The sequence below is a fragment of the Lobosporangium transversale genome, assembly GCF_002105155.1.
Source record: "Lobosporangium transversale strain NRRL 3116 chromosome Unknown BCR41scaffold_7, whole genome shotgun sequence".
NCBI classification, from domain to species: Eukaryota; Fungi; Mortierellomycota; class Mortierellomycetes; order Mortierellales; family Mortierellaceae; genus Lobosporangium; species Lobosporangium transversale.
In genome coordinates this window covers 503,975-520,327 of record NW_019028985.1, presented here as the reverse complement: position 1 = coordinate 520,327, position 16,353 = coordinate 503,975, and the positions used below count along the sequence as shown (strand labels likewise).

Sequence of the window (16,353 nt, the reverse complement as noted above, 5' to 3'; positions counted from 1 at the left end):
TTCATCAGTCCGCACTTGATAAGCTTTTTTTTTCTTGATTCTTGATTGTATTCAATTTATGCGCTAAATAATATATACATAAATATAATGCGGGTAGAAGGGGTCGTTGCAGTTAGCACTTGGACAGAGTCGATTGTATATGTATATAATTTTTAAGCCTCTGATCTCTCCATTACTGTAAACATGTGCAAGGCCATGCTGCACCAAGGCGTGCACCAGAAATGAGATGTTTTTTTTTTTTTTTTTTTTTTTGGTCTATGGTTCGACCTGTGCGACAAAAAAAAACGCAAGTAAGCAAGCAAATAGGGCGACAATCATAAAAAAAAAAATAAAAAAAACCCCCCAACGGCATAGAGCATGAAGAAATGAAAGTTTAAACGAAATCAAGAAAAGAGAGATTGCAAGAGAGAAGGATATGAGAAAGAGAAGAATATAAGAGAGAGAAGGGCACTTTAATATGATAAAGAGCCATAAACTCATTTTCACATTATCACATCCTCACATCCTCACATTCTCACATTTTTTTTAATATGCACATTTAATTAGAGACAACAGGCAAAGCACGCTGCGTGCGCGGATATTGTACCGAAAGAGGTAAATAACATTAACATGCAATAACAATAATAAACCGACATGGAGCACACAACTCATGTATTTTGTTGACTGACCATTTTCTTCCTCCTCTTCTTCTTCTTTTAGGATCATCAAAAGAGAGAAGCAATAAAGAATAACACATATACACACACATATATATATATATATATATCCATATATATAATACATACAAAGGAGAAGAAGGAAGAAACAAAGAAAAGCATTGAAACACAACCGCAACTGCCTGCAACAACAACAAACAAGTTTTTTCATTGATCGATTTTTGATCGGATTAAACAGAGAGAATGAATGAAAAATAAAAAAAAAAAAAAAAAATCGTTAGCCTTGTAAGAAAGAAAAATCATGCAAGAGCCCTGTCCAGCCCTCACCTTTCATTATTCTTTTTTTGACGTCTGTTCGTTCGCCGCCGCCCTTCGCCCCCTCCTCGTTCGCCTCCCTCCTATCCCGTTTTCTCCACATCACCACACGCCTCGCTCTAATCATTCATATTTATATACATACACGTAAAGAGCTATGCTAAAGTATCCTGATCCAACCCCCTGGGCTTTGATACAAGCTTTTTGATTCGACACATTAGCCTCTGCTTTCTCTTTCCTGCCCCCCTTACTTCTTCCTCTTCTTCCTCTTCTTCCTCTTCTTCTTTCTTTCTATTCCCTATTTCTTCTTCATAACGTTACTGACGTGTTTCATTTGTTTCCTTTTTTGTTTGCGTATTTTTCTTTTTCTTTTTCTCTGCTGTGTTGACGCGTTCAGTTTTGGATTCGCGTCTCTCTCTCTCTCTCTCTCTCTCTCTCTCTCTCTCTCTCTCTGTCTCTCTTTCCTTTTCCTTTCCCCCCCTCCATCCCCTGTCTTATAGTCCCCTACCTGTTCCCCCTTCTTTTAAAACGTTTTGATCAAAGAACAAACAAAATAAAATAAAAAAGTGGGATTATCACTTTTTATTTACTTTTTTAGAAAACAATAAAGCACAAAGCGTCTTGTCGTTATTGTTAATGTAATCATGTGAGATTATATACCCAAGACACAAATATACAGATCAATGCACATATAAATATATTATACAATATATAGCTACTGCAAGGGAGACTAGAGGAGGATTGGTAATGGTTTTAACTATAACCCTGGCATTCTTTTTATCATATGTCATAGTGACAAATACATTCATATATATATATTTATAATATATACGTGTGTCTGTGTGTCTGTGTGTGTGCGTATTATAAATATTCATCTGTTTATTCTTTTTTTTTTTATTTCGTTCTTGGTTGCATGTGTATTTACTGTATATAAATATCTACAAAATAAAAAAGACACTCGCAAGAAGGTATAGAAAGTATACAATAGTAAGAAAAGGGTCTTGATAGTCTCAATTTTTTAGTTTGTTCCGGAGTTTGAAGCACCGCCCGAGGTGCCTCCTGTGCCATCATCCTTGAATGCTGCTAGACCTGCAAGGACTGCACCCACGAGGAAGATCAGCGAGATCAGCAACCAAATAAAACCCCATCCCTGTGCAGGAAAGATCCCGTACTTTTCTGCAAACTGCTCTGCATCCGATCCATTCGACTTTCTCAACACTAGCATATCCAAGATCTCCAGTATACTGTAAATGCAGCTCATAACCCTATATATATATATATATATATATATATATATAAAAGAAAAAAAAAGGTCAACATCTCATCCATTTCCTTTAGCCCTGAATAACAACAACAATAATGGCAATAGTCCATATTTCAGTTTTAACAGTCAGAACAGCAAAATGGCTTACCCAAGGAAAAGTGTGAAATACTTTAGATATCTTCCACCATCCAACCACCACAAGAATCCCACGATGCCTGCAAAGAATAGACTGATTCCAAAGGCCAACAGGTTCCTTGCCCAGAACATCGTCAAGACCAAACAGACAATCAACATGATCGCTGCACCTTTAGAGGCCGTCACATTGAATCCACAGAACACCAAGATCCCTCCCAATAGCGAACTTCCTAAATAACCCGCAGGCAATGCTAAACATTGTGTCCTCCTGTTGCCCACATACGTTGTCAACCCTCCCAGATTAGGATCCACTGTGATCGACTTGACTTTTCCTCCGCTGACACAGGCCATACACGCGTGTCCGAATTCATGTAGTCCGATCGTCACCAACTATTTCAGAAAGAAAAATAAATTAAAAGATTAAAATTGTGTTTAGCTTATTTGTTCTCCAATGAAATAAAAAGAAATAAGTTTGATCCTTATTGGATTCATTTCCAGGCACAAATATGATTAAAGATCCCAGACCAAAAAGTAGAAGAAAAATAAGAAAAGCAAAAAACAAAAAAAAAAAAAAATGGAGTGCGGAGATGGGTTGAATCAGTGATCAGAACTCTAGCCCAAACCTCGAGGAAGGTTTAGGCTGTAGCTTTTGTTCCTGTAACGAGCTTATATATTAATAATAATATTATCACTATTGCTGTTGTCCATGTGTGTTGTCACGTACTTAATAGGGGGTGAGATAGGGAGGTTGGAGAGAGGCGATTTGAACAGAGCAATCAAGTGACTAACTGCCCATTCTCTTTTTTTTTTTAAAAAAACTTTTTTCCTTTGTCTTTGTCTGCCTCACCTTGAACGGGTATAGAAGGTGCTTCAAGATCGGCATTTGCCATAAAAGTAAAATGCCAACCATATATCCTCCACTATTATTATTAAAAAATAAAAAAATAAAAATAAAAGTTACTTCGTGTGAGTTGTTGGCCCGTTCTTTAGATCACTCTCTATATGATGATGATGATGATGATGATTACTATTATTATTATCATCATTATCATCATTATCATCATCATTATCATTGCCATTGTCATTGCCATTATTGTTGCCTCTTACATAATCCAGAGGGTAGTAACCTGCTCCTTCGTAGGCTCCAGAATATGCCCAGAATTGCCAGAGCTCTGAACAGGCGCCATTGGATGTCTTTCTTTTTCCTCTCTTTTAATTACTTGTACTTGATGAGCGATAGGTTGAAGGAGTAAATGATAATGCGATATTAAAGGTGCGCGTAAGTTTACAATGTATTAATATGCAAGGAGTAATAAGAATGGGATAGTCTGGAAGAAATAGTCAAAGAAAAAGTAATAAAAAAAAAAGTGATGAGGGTGCTTGCTGGTCTCTTGATCCAGTCAGGTGACGCGGTGCTTCTTGCTCTCAAAGTCGAGGTGCACGGTCGTCTTCCGAGTCAGGATGCACATGGCCAAGATGTTGCCCTGTCAGGGCGTAATTCATTCAGCGTGGTCAACTGGGGGCACGACAACACGGACAAGGTTATGATTGGGACGCTCGGTTGGGACGCCTTGGTGACGCTGGCTGTTGTCTTGAGAAGCGGCAAGGTTGCTGTGGGTCCCCACAACGCAGATTTCTATCCTCACCGAAGCTCGCACGTCTGGGTTCAAAAGAATGGAAGTGAAGACTTTTTCAAAAACCTGGAGCGGCAGACACGATCCAAGTTTCACGTGCAGTCAACATTCAAGATCTATGCTGCTGCCTGCGTAGGGTTCAATGTAATAGGTAGTAAAGCCAAAAGGTGGTTTTATTAATTATTACACTAACATGCAAACTAAGATCAATAGTTCATTCCATCGTTACATTTCTTTTTTTTTTTTTTTTCATTCCTAGGAACCGTATATTTATATTAAAACAATACTCGTACCTTATCCTATTAAAGCTCTCGTGTATATATATATATATATATATATGATATGTGATATTTATATAATATGGCACAAATATGTATTAAATGATCATTGGGCAAATGCCTCAAGCAATAGTGTAATGATGTATAGCATAGCATAGCATTTTGTATTTTTTCAATATTCCAAAGTCTTTATGTTGATAAAGGTACCACCATCAAAGTGTAATGAAAAATGGCAAAAAGATTTGAAATTGTTGGAAACAAATTCTGGCGAAGAACAAAAAAAAAAAGTGGATATTCTTCCCTTCCTTTCTCTATGAAGCAAGGCTTAATAAAACAAGCCTCCATTACAACAACCATTCGTATACATCTTATTCAAATCCACGCCGTATTACACACACACACAGACACACACATTATATATATATATATAATAGATTACAAAAGGGAAAGGAAAATGAAAAAGTCGTGACCATGGGCCTAAACTTATGCATGGGATCATGGATCGTGATCATATTTGGTTTTTTTTTTTTTTTTTCTTCTCCCTGTTCATATAACGTGTCCATGTTCGTCAGCAACATTCCGTCAGCTTTTTATTTTATTTTATTTTATTTTGTTATATTTTTTTAATTTTTCATGCGTACATGTTCTCTATTGTATATTATATATAAATTTATATGTGATTATATATGTGTTTATATATAACTGTTATTGTATATATAACTGTAATTGTAATCGTGATTGTAATTGTGATTGTAATTGTAATCTCAAAGTGGGTCAGTGCTGAGCTTGGACACATATGATGATAGTGGAGTCAAAAAAGGCGGAATGGGATAGACTAAGCTTTGGAGGGAAGAAGAATAACAAGAAAAAGCGTTTTTGGGCGAGAGCCCTCCAGATCAAAACAATCCTCAAAAGGCGAAGGCGTAACCGACGCACGCATTTTTTTTTTTTTTTTTTTTTTTTTTTTTTTTCGTCTCCTGTCATGATTTTTGTTTCTTACAATCCCTCTTTTCTCTCTTTCTCTCTCTCTCTCTCTCCCCCTTTGTTGTCTTTAGAGATGGTGCATGTAATGTTATGAATGATTTGTCTGTTTGTTTTCCGTGTGTACATGTACATGAAATGTTGTGATGAACCATGAATAAAAAGTCAATCAATATGCACGTTTGTTTGCCGTTGTGAGAAAAATAAAAGAAACTCGTAGCCCGTGACCTGATCAATCAAATGCAATGCAAATGGACGACATTTTGCTTATTTAGCCCTGCACCATTTTTCAAAGAAATTGTTAAAGGCAGGGGATGAATGACAAAAAAAAAAAAAAAAAAAAAAACGCAAGGTATATATATATATATATATATATATATATATATGTATATAGTCTTTTAGAGGAACGGGAAACCAGATCTTTTTTTTTTTTTTTTTTTTTTTTTTTGCAAGTGTGCGTGATGTGATCCAGAGGGAAATTACGTGTGTAGATCTATATGAATGTCTATTTGTGGTCGAGACCAGAAAGAATATTTAAAAGAATATGATTTGTATCTATATCAAATCCTATAGCAAGGAAGTAACAAAGAGAGGTACACGCCGGAAAGCTTCTTTTTCATAAACGAACGCGATCAAGAAGGAGGAAAAAAAGATGTAAGCATAGAAGGTTATTCAAGATGGATGAGATCAGTTTATATTCTTTCTTTTTCATTCATTCCTCCATTCATTTCATCGATCTTTCTTGAACGATAACAATATACTCAGTATATATACTGTAGATAGATAGATATGGTAATGTGTTTTTTTTTTTTTTTTTTTTTTTTTTTTTTTTTTTTTTTCCTTCTTATGATATGTGCTGATCAGCTTCGCTTGGATGGTTGGATGGACAAATGTTTTATTTAATTTATTTTTGAATGTGTGTGTCTAAATGTTGATGAGACTCACATGATGGACAAACATGTTTAATAAGAGCCATGGGTCCAATTTTTTCATTGTTTGACTCTGTAGTTCCATTACACACACTCTGTTAGTCTGTCTATCTCAATTCATTCTTTCTTTATGGCAATAAGAATAAAAGTTGATCGGATGCAAGGGAGCATATAATGAGAGTAATACATGTAGTAAGAGTAAAGAGTAAAGAGCAAAGAGAAAAGAGTAAAGAGTAAAGAGTAAAGAGCAAGAGCAACAGAGAGAGAAAATGCATATACAAATACAGCGTGAATGGAGAGAGAAAGAGAAAAGCAAAAGTCGTGAGCATAAGACATAACAATAAGAGTGATTTTCATTTACATAAATATTACATTTGCAATTACATATATATATAAAGTATAGATGAATAGAATCAATAATCAATACAAATATGAACGGAATAGTGTGATAAATGTACCTGTGCAAGTATATAAATATGCAAATAGATTAGTGGATTGAATTAAAAGTGTCAGCAGATCCAAGGCTCATGATTCGAATGACAATTATCGCCATTGATTCGATTGAATGGCCTATTGTATCAAATAGCATATTATATATATATATAGTATGGTGTATTGTATATAAATATATAATATACAGCATATATATATATATATAATTTCTTAAATCTTTAAATTCAAACATGTTTAGGAATCGACCACTCAACTGCCAGACTTTCATGGGTACAATAAAAAGACCATGACAAACGGATCTCGGGGGCTTTTGGTCTATGCCGCCATTGGAAAGAAAAGGGTCAAAGTTTAAAAAAGAAAAAGGCGATCAACAGTCGAATGGAAAAGGGAAAAGAAAAAAAAAAAAAAAAAAAAGGAAGGGGGTCGGAGACAAGAGAGACAGACATTTATACAGAATTATACAGACTTGGATGACGATGATGATGAACCTCCTTTGCTGCCCCCATTAACTTTTTTTTTTTTTTTTATTTTATTTAAACGTTGATTCAATCTGGGATGTGGTTCAACCGTAGTTTCTGCCAAGACCCTGTTGTCTGATCTGTCGCTTTTGCTTTTGTATTTGTATTTGTATTTGTATTTGTATTTGCAACACATTGCTTGATAGGATGATGACGATGATGACAATGATATATACCTTTTCCTTTTTCTTTTTTCTTTTTTCTTTCTGATCTGCACGAACAAGCATTTGTTTTAAATTGTCAAATAAAAATAAAAAGGGACCCGCAGCGGGAAAGATGACTCCACAGAGCTGGGGCCCTTTAAACTTGTCTTTCTCTATCCCTCCTTTCCTCCTTTCCCCAATGCATGTCTTCATGTATTCATGTATTGTATATAAATATATATATATATTTTTTCATTCAACCTACATTGACTCTATATCTCTTTCTGATCAAAAAAGAAAAAGAAAAAGTAAAGGTAAAAAGAAAAAAAAAAAAAAAAAGTCGGTAGAGTGAGCATTTTACGAATTGCGGAATGTAATAATATAAAAAAAAAAAAAAAAAAAAAAAACCTGTGCTGATGAAGAGGTTGATCAGGGTTTTTGAAAAGCTTCCCATATCCATTTCATTTCACTACTGTACATGTACATGTTACATGTAGAACAAGAACAAGAACAAGAACAAGAACGAAAGAAAAGAAAAAGAAACTCATGATCTGGACGAATCTGCTGGATCGATTCAACAACAAAAAAAAACAATCAAAAAGCCGACTTTAGTTTACCCTTTGATCTGTTCTCTCCCCTCACTTTTTCTTTTTATTGTTACGCCAGCTTCAACCCATTTAAACCATTTCAAAACCTGCTTTGTCTTGTGGAAATTCGCTCTTCTTTTCTTCTTTATTCCTTCCTTTGATTCCTCTCCTTTCCCCTTCCTTCTTCCCCTGCCACCTTTTTATTTTTTTTTATTCTTTTTTTTATTTTTTTTTATTCTTTTATAAACCCCCTTACCCCAAGCTCTTTATAAATATATATAAATATATATATATTTTATTGTTTTATAATATTTTCTCAGCCATCCGTTCGTGATCTCACTCTCTTTCATCATCACGCAACCCTTCCCCCCCTTCTTCTCTCTCTTTTCTTTTCTTTTCTTTTCTTTTTTCTTTTTATTCTCACACAACTCTTTTCTTTTTTCTTCTTTCACAAGCACCGTTAGCAGACAGCGTTGTTCTTTTTATCTACTCTACTGCCACGCTGCTCATACTTCTTGCTATCCTCGGTTGCGTGTTTTATTTTATTCCTTCTCCTCACTCTCACAGTTATCCTTTTTAAATCCTTTTTCTTTCTTTCTTTTTTCTTCACTTTGAGCAGATCTTGGTAAGTTTTTTCTGTCCGTCTGCTGATCTTTTTTATCTTTTTTTTTTTTTTTTTAAAAAAAAAAAAAAAAAAAAAGACAACAGCCATTCCCTACTCTCCTTTACTCTATCGATACTATTACTCTTACAGTTCCCCCTTTCAAAGTACGTGTTCAACATAACAAGAGTTGCAACCACGTCTCACACCTCAGACCTCACACCTCCCGCAGAAGCAGTCAACAACAGTCCCTGGTCATCGACTCTTAAACTCTCTTTTTTTTTTTTTTTTTTTTTTTTTTTTTTTAACTGCTTCGCCATCTGTGTGAACAACAAGTCATTCTCACTCCTTGCCACCAAAAACAAAAAGAAAAAAGACATGCATAATATTCTTTATACACATGAACAATGAAGAATGGAGAATGGCGGATGAAAAGAAACCAAAAAAAAGAGAGCCTACATCATCATTTATTATGCAGAATGAATCAAACATTAGTTCTTTGTAACATCAGTTTTTTTTTTTTTTTTTTTTTTTTTCTCCCTTAGTCTATATGTTTTATTAAAGTATTCAGCAGTCCCTTTGTCGTTTTTTTTTTTTATTTTTTTTTTTAATATGTGCCTGAAGTGTGTATTTAGAAGAGTGATCAGTCAAGTTGAATACCTTCTTTTTCCTTTCACACAGACCATTGACGCATTTTTACGGATTCAGCAATGTCATATTGATTTGTGCGATCACTCCGCCGCAGCTCATCCTGTTGACTGCTTTTTTTGATTTTAAATTTAATTTGAATTTGAATTTGGATTTGGATTTGGATTTGAAAAGAGATTGGCCACTCCTTTTAATCACGCTTTTTTCTTTTTTTTTTTTTTTTTTTTTTTTGATTAGAGAGAACCCAAAAGTAAAATTGTTCTTGATCAACTTTGATAGTTTGTATCTCCCTTTTCGATCTCTCTCTCTCTCTCTCTCTCTCTCTCTCTCTCTCTCTCTCATATCCTTTTCTATCCTTCACCTATTTTTGTTTTTATTTCTATTTCTATTTCTATTTCTATTTCTACATTGTCTTCATCTCTATTTCGATATTGTTATTATTGTTATTGTTATAATTTCTTCTTCTTTTTTCATTGTTTTTGTATTGTATCATACTGCACTTGTACATGTTTGTGATGGTGTGATTGGTCTTGGCTATTGTATGTAAAAATACAATAATGGCTCTTTTTGTTTTTATTTTATTTTATATTGAATTGAATTCATTTTAGTTTAAAAAAAAGAAAAAGAAAAAAGAGTCGAATATTGTTTGCTCCTCCCATGGTGTTTGAAGGACGAGAACCTGTATAAGTGTTGATGAATGATTGTAAAATGATTGTTTATTTTATTTTATTTTTTTCCCTTGTATATTATATGTATATATATTTACACATCATATCTCATATCCCAAATGCAACAATGGATGATAATGGAGACATGTTTTTGTCCATTTGTGGATGTCCATTTGATGGACATGTCTCTGTGATTGTCTAAATGCTTTGTGGGCTGTGCCTTTTAAGAGAATTTTGCCTGTCAAAGAATTGAGATTTGAGGAAATATACGAATCAAATCAAATCAAATCAAATCAAATCGAATCGAGATTGAGAGTTAGAAACAGAAAAGAGAATCTGGATAGGAAACCATGAAAGGGACAGCCTTTTTTTTTCCTTTTCCTTTTCCTTTTCCTTTTCCTTTTCCTTTTCCTTTTCCTTTTCCTTTTTTGTTATATGTGATGCGTGTGTGTGGATGGATGAATGTGAAGATGTGAAGGTGTGAAGGTGTGAAGGTGTGAAGGCGTGAAGGCGTGCCCTTTTTTGGTGGCAGTACGATCATCATCTACATCATCCTTCTCGTCTCTCATTAAATGTTTCTCCTCTTTCTTCTGGTGTCTTTTTATTTTTTATTTTTTATTTTTTATTTTTTTCCTTCTTTTGCATAAGCAAAAAGTAAAACCTGAAGAGTATTTTTATTTATTTCCACCTTTATCCCCCTTCCATCCCCTCCTCTCTTTTTCCCTCTTTTTCTTTCTCCTCTCTCTCTCTCTCTCTTTTTTTATACTTTTGATTGTCTTCTATCCCACTGCTAACCTTTTGCTTTCTAATCATTTCTTTTTTTATTGAATGTAGGCTTTGTTGTCGTTCATCGTCGTTCAACCTTTTTTAAATTGTCCGCGCGATCTTATCCCTCCCCTGATCTGTTTTCAGCGTCCGCCGCCCTTTTTTTTTATTTTATTTCTATTACTACAGCAAACTATTATATATACAACTATAACAACTATAACAACTATAACAACCATAACAACAAACAACAAAACGATTACTACAACGAACGACTACGGAATCCTAGCATCGGACGGACCTATCCGTTTCAGCCCATCGGTTGGCTCATTTTTAGTATTCGACAGAAAATCTCCCTCAACTGTGTTTCCTTTCTTATTTCTTTGTGTAATATTACAGAATCATATTCCTAAAACCAAAAGGTAAGACAAAAAAAAGAAAGAAAGAAAGAAAAAAAAAAAAAAAAAAAAAAAAAGACGCGCCTTTCCTTGACTGACTCCTCAAATCAGATGGGAAAAACAAGAATAGTTTGTAAAGGAAATTCAAATGAGAACCTATTGGCACAATCAACTGAATTTGGTTGGGGAGTGCATAAGAATGGAGTGGGAAATGGGACCGAGAATGAATACAATGCTTCTTTATAAAGACTATTTATTATACGAAGGGAAAAAAGAAAAGTAGAAATAATAAGCATAAAGATCGAGAATCATCAAATGCCCCAGGCGCATGACGCTATCCATCATGCCACGAGAACCCAAGTAGCACGTCAAACAAAAAAAAAAAAAAAAAAAAAAAAAAAAGAGAGAGACAAAAAAGGGGGGTTGGTAGTGGTTAACCTGCACAGAGGAGAAAAAAAAAAAAAAACGGCAGACATACTTTCCTTTCAATCAATGTCTTTTTGTGTCCAGCCCTGATCTGTCTTGTTGATCAGCTAAACAACAATAACAACAACAAATGCAACTCGGAAAGAGAGCAATGCAACAAAGAACTAAAAGTATTTGTGTGTGTATGTCAAGGAGTTGTTAGTGAACATTTTGGACATTTGGGCAATGGCCAATCTTTTTTTTTTTTTTTTTTTTTGTTGTTAAAAGAGTATCAGGCCCAGTCTGTTATTTCTCTCTTTTCTTTTCTTTTTTCTTTTTTTTGCGACATTCTACCATAATACTGATCATCTTTACTCTTTCTCTTCTCTTTTCTTTCCTTCCCTTCTCTTCCCTTCCCTTTCCTTCCCTTCCCTTCCCTTCCTTCTTTCCCTTCATTCCTTCCTTTCTGCCCTTCCTTCCCGTCCTTTTTCCTTGCTTCATATCCATTTCCGTTTCCATCTCCATCTCCATTTCCATTTCCACTATATTCTTTTTCCTTTCCTTCTCCTTCGACTCCCTTTCTTCTGATTGTTTCTGATCTCCCTCTTCCAAATCCAGCAAACCATCTCGTCTTTTTGGTTTCTTCCATCCAACCATTCAGATAGCACATCCATCCCACGACCCACACATGTCCAATACAAATCTTGCAGTGCCCCCCATGGTCCCTGCGGCATCCACCCATCACAACGCACCTTCCCGGCGGATGCGCTTTAGTCTAAGCTCACTACAGAGCCCTTCCTCTGATGGCAGCGCTCACTTGACACAACGAGACATCGAGGCCCTACAACGAAAAGGTCTCCTCCGCACTACTGCCATCGCTTCCACCCTCGTCGCTACAACAGATTCCGTTACTGCATCTCCATCATCAATATCCACCTCCAAGCACACACAGGCCCTTGAAAAGTCAAGTCCCACATCAGGCGCCCCGTCCGCTTCCTCAAACACAACAAGGACCCCAACGATCTCCGAACAGCTCTTCTGCCCCAAACCTCCCCTCCCCATCGCTGCAAGGGTCGCTCCCCTGGCCGCCTCCCTCAAATCAAAGCAGGCCCGGACCTCCTCCAAACAAAAAGTCTCCAAGGATGAGGACCCAGCCATGATCATCCATCTCAAAGAACGCCCTCTTCCTGCATACCACCATGGCATCATCGAAGACACCTGCTCACATCTACACGTCAATAACCCAAACATTCGACGGCATTCAGACTCCTCCACTCCCTTGGTCTCCTCCACAAACTCCTCTACCAGCACCAGTCCCTTACCGGAGGATACCCTGGCTCTCGACCACATCCGCCGTGCCTCCATCGCCACTGCCTCCCCCGTCGTCCCCTCGCCCCTGGGCGGCCGAACAGTTCTCTACAAGGCCTCCTATGCCCACACCTTACTCTCCCTACCCTCCAAGACTGCCTATCCTTCAACAGCCCAGGACGACCTCAGTACCGGTCCCACTGCCGAGATGAACAGCTTCAAGTTCCCTGCAGAGGAGACCCGGTCCAAGACCCCGACGTCCCCTGCTCTGACGCCCTCTACCGCAGCCCTCTCCCCAACGATGCTCTACCGATCCAAGCGCAAGAGCAGTATCCCCATGCGATCTCCTAGCTGGAGCGACACGCAGGACGCGTCGCCTGGCGTCGTCTTCCGTCTCCCCTTCGGTACACCCCCTTTACCCTCTGCTCCCTTCCGCAAGGCCACCACGCCCTCAGCACAGACATCCTCCAGCTCAAACCCGTTGGAGGACTCAAACCATGGCGGAACTCCCCCTACAAGCTATCCCTCTCCAGCAACCTCCAGTCGGGCTGCCTCCGCATCCGGGCCTTCGGAGGCCCAGGAATCTCAAGATCTGCCAGCTATCCGCTTCGACACCCCGCCCTCACCCGCTAACCGATCTGGCTTGGGTATTCAGGTCCAAGATTCATTTTCAGAGCCAGGGGCCACCCATCCCTTAGAATCATCATCCTCTCTCATCTCTGCAACCATCCGTACCGCAACTTCTTCGTCTTCATCATCATCTCAACGCCCGATCACCTTTAGAGAGGAGGACTCGAGCATGTCCATTGGTGATCTCATCGTTGCAGAACAGATCTCGGCTGCAAGCAGGTTCGAGGATCGATCGACAACAGGATTAGCAGGCATGGACCACCTTCCTTCTCAACATAACAGCATCTCCATGCCCACCCCACCTTTGACATCCAAAGTATTGCCTATGAGGACCATGGAGGTCAACTCGGATCGTTCATCTAGTCCTAGAACCAATCCAAACGAAGGCACCAATTTGAACTCTCCACCAACCCCGTTCACTCCCGGTCCAGGGTTCACTGCTAGGTAAGGTTATGAGGAAGAGAAGAGGAGGGACATGTGCCATGTGCCCATGTGCCATGTGCCATGTGTGTGTATATACATATTATCCTATGGTCAATTATGTGGTTTTTCTTTTTTATTATTTTATTATTTTATTACTTTATTACCTTATTGTTATTATTATTATTATTATTATTATTATTATTATTATTATTATTATTATTATTATTATTATTATTATTTTCTTCCCTTCCTCCTCTTCATCTCTGCTTTGCTCAAAATAGAATGTAACATCCATCTCTGTTTCTTCTTTTTTATTTTATATAGCCGAGGAGCTATTGCGAGCAGCTCACAAAACCCCTTCGACATTGTCCGTGCTAGTATGGAGCAAGCAGTAGAGAAAGCTCAGGAAACAAATTCGACCACAGAAACGGCAATGGAGCTAGATCAGGAAGACCGTGGCTCACGAGAGAACTCGGTTCGGTCTGATTCTGTCCCTGAAAAGGATGAAGATCAGGATCATAAAGAAGGAGACTCGCTTTTGCTCCCTCTCTGGGCTCAACGTCAGAACCACATCCGCCGTCAGTCTTTGATCCCCCGTCCTGAGCTAGATTTTGTCAAGGGATCGGGCATTCTTCCTCCTGCCAACAAAAGCTTGGTCACACCAGGAGGCGCCAAGATCTTGAGCTATCCTGTCTTAATTTCTGATATGGTCCACGTTGCCTTGGATGAGTTGCAGGCCAAAGGTGGTATTTTAGATGGAAGTGATGTCTCAGAAGAGTCGGACGAAGATCCTGAACAACAGCACCAACAACAACAACAACAACAACAACAACAACAACAACAGCAGCAGCAACAGCAGCAGCAACAGCACCTTGCTGGAAAGGGTGCTGGAAAGGTTGGTACACGAGCAGCCAAGGCTGCAGCAGCAAAGTCGACGACCTCAAAGCGTAAAAGAAATGCGCTTGGTAAGAGACGCGGTTCGGCTACGGGCACCAAGGCTCAATCACATGCTGGCGACGACGACTATCGTAGCGGAGATGATTATGTGGATGAGCAGGAGGGGCTCGAAGTGAATGAACAACAGGGTTACATGACACAACACAAGCGACGTCGTATGAACAGCGCCAAACAACACGCCCCGGCGAATGATGCTTCAACGATGGCACCCACCCGATTGATCCCAGAACGCCAGGGACATTCGATCTACCGACGACGGGGCAGTAATACCGCAGGACGTTCAATCTCGCCATCAAATTCCCCTCGGATGGCTAGTAATACATCTTCATCTTTGCGCAAGGGTCTTGGATCACCTGTTGATCTTGATCGGACTTGTTATATCTACGAGGAGGATATTGAGGAGGAAGGTGATGAAGATGTGATGATGAATGAGGATGTTGTCAATGTCGATGATGAAGATGAGGTCCATCGTCAACATCATTATTATCATAATCAATCTCAACAACAGACTCATGGCACCCCCAAGAACCAACGTCGGGATGCTCATGGTCGTCATCCTTCGCAAGTTCCGGAGCATTTGCGGATCCCCGCTTCGGAGGTTGAGATTGCAGTGCAGCTGACTAGAGAGATTATGGAGTTGTCCAAGAAGCGAACGCAGAGGAAGGAGAGATCCAAAGGTCATCAGGGCCAGTATCAGCGTGTTCATGGACACGGGGATGGTAATGATGGCAACACCCGTCGACCATCGCTCAAGACCTTGAAGCCACTGTTGGATGCCACAATGAAGGATGAGAATCATGTTCATCATGATGTTGAGCACGAGGATGAGGTGGATAAGCGTCGTCCCTATCATTATCATCATTACCAGCAGCAGCAGCATCAACATCAACAGGAGAATGTGGTAGTTCATAAAGGAGTATCCAATTATGCTTCGTCTTCATCAGGATCAACGACGACCATTTCCAAGAAAGCTTCTAAGGCAGCAGCAGCAGCAGCAGCAGCAGCAGCAGCAGCAACGGCGGCGGCGTCGACATCTGGATCAACAGAGTCGTCGTCCACACCAAAGAAAGCCTCGAAACCCAAAGAGGGCAAGTTCACGACGAAGAAATGCGAGGCTTGTGGAGCTAGTGAGACGCCATGTTGGCGCCCGGGATACACTCCAAACTCTGCATTGTGCAATTCATGTGGGCTTCGATACAAGAAATCGAATGTGTACTGTGCCAAGATGGGATGCAAGTACATTCCACTCAAGACAGAGTATGCAGCTATGGAAGCTGAGCGGGCCAGGGCTGGACGCCTCCATCTATTGTGCCATAAGTGCAAGGGACCTGTTGCGCTTCCTGTTCCAAAGGATTAAAAAAAAAAAAAAAAAAAAAAAAAAAAAAAAACGAGGAACCCTTTTTACAACGACATTTGTTTTACTACCCACTACCTACTTTATTATTACTACATTATTGCTACTATTGCTACCATTGCTACCATTGCTATTGTTATTATTACTATTGCTACCACTATTCATTGCTGTAATTGTTATCTGTATTCAACTTGCTATTTCCCATTCCACACATATGTTTATCATTATTAAAGAATATTTATTTCCCTTTCCTTTCCCTTTCTTTATTTCGTTCCTCTCCCTTTCCTCTTTTTTTTTTATTTT

The 16,353-nt window shown here is 38.6% G+C and overlaps 4 protein-coding genes across 4 annotated transcripts; 2 read left to right on the top strand and 2 right to left on the bottom strand.

The window, feature by feature from the left end:
* Nucleotides 1-1,845: 1,845 nt before the first annotated feature.
* BCR41DRAFT_348245 (peptidase M50B-like-domain-containing protein) lies at nt 1,846-3,746 on the bottom strand. The gene is made up of 4 exons (XM_022023252.1): nt 3,478-3,746; nt 3,218-3,290; nt 2,384-2,760; nt 1,846-2,236 (listed from the first exon to the last, which is right to left on the bottom strand). The coding sequence occupies exons 1-4, from the start codon at nt 3,555-3,557 to the stop codon at nt 1,990-1,992; spliced, it is 777 nt and encodes a 258-aa protein (XP_021884177.1). The 5' UTR covers nt 3,558-3,746; the 3' UTR covers nt 1,846-1,989.
* On the top strand, nt 3,741-4,283 carry BCR41DRAFT_393593 (hypothetical protein; the record flags this gene model as incomplete). The annotated part of the gene is made up of 2 exons (XM_022028574.1): nt 3,741-4,155; nt 4,264-4,283. The coding sequence occupies 2 exons, from the start codon at nt 3,741-3,743 to the stop codon at nt 4,281-4,283; spliced, it is 435 nt and encodes a 144-aa protein (XP_021884176.1).
* Nucleotides 4,284-6,154: 1,871 nt separating this feature from the next.
* On the bottom strand, nt 6,155-6,539 carry BCR41DRAFT_348244 (hypothetical protein). Its single transcript, XM_022023251.1, has one exon. It carries the CDS (start codon nt 6,526-6,528, stop codon nt 6,310-6,312), a length of 219 nt encoding a protein of 72 aa, XP_021884175.1. The 5' UTR covers nt 6,529-6,539; the 3' UTR covers nt 6,155-6,309.
* Nucleotides 6,540-12,066: 5,527 nt separating this feature from the next.
* On the top strand, nt 12,067-16,053 carry BCR41DRAFT_393592 (hypothetical protein; the record flags this gene model as incomplete). The annotated part of the gene is made up of 2 exons (XM_022028573.1): nt 12,067-13,760; nt 14,064-16,053. 2 exons carry the CDS (start codon nt 12,067-12,069, stop codon nt 16,051-16,053), a joined length of 3,684 nt encoding a protein of 1,227 aa, XP_021884174.1.
* Nucleotides 16,054-16,353: the final 300 nt, after the last annotated feature.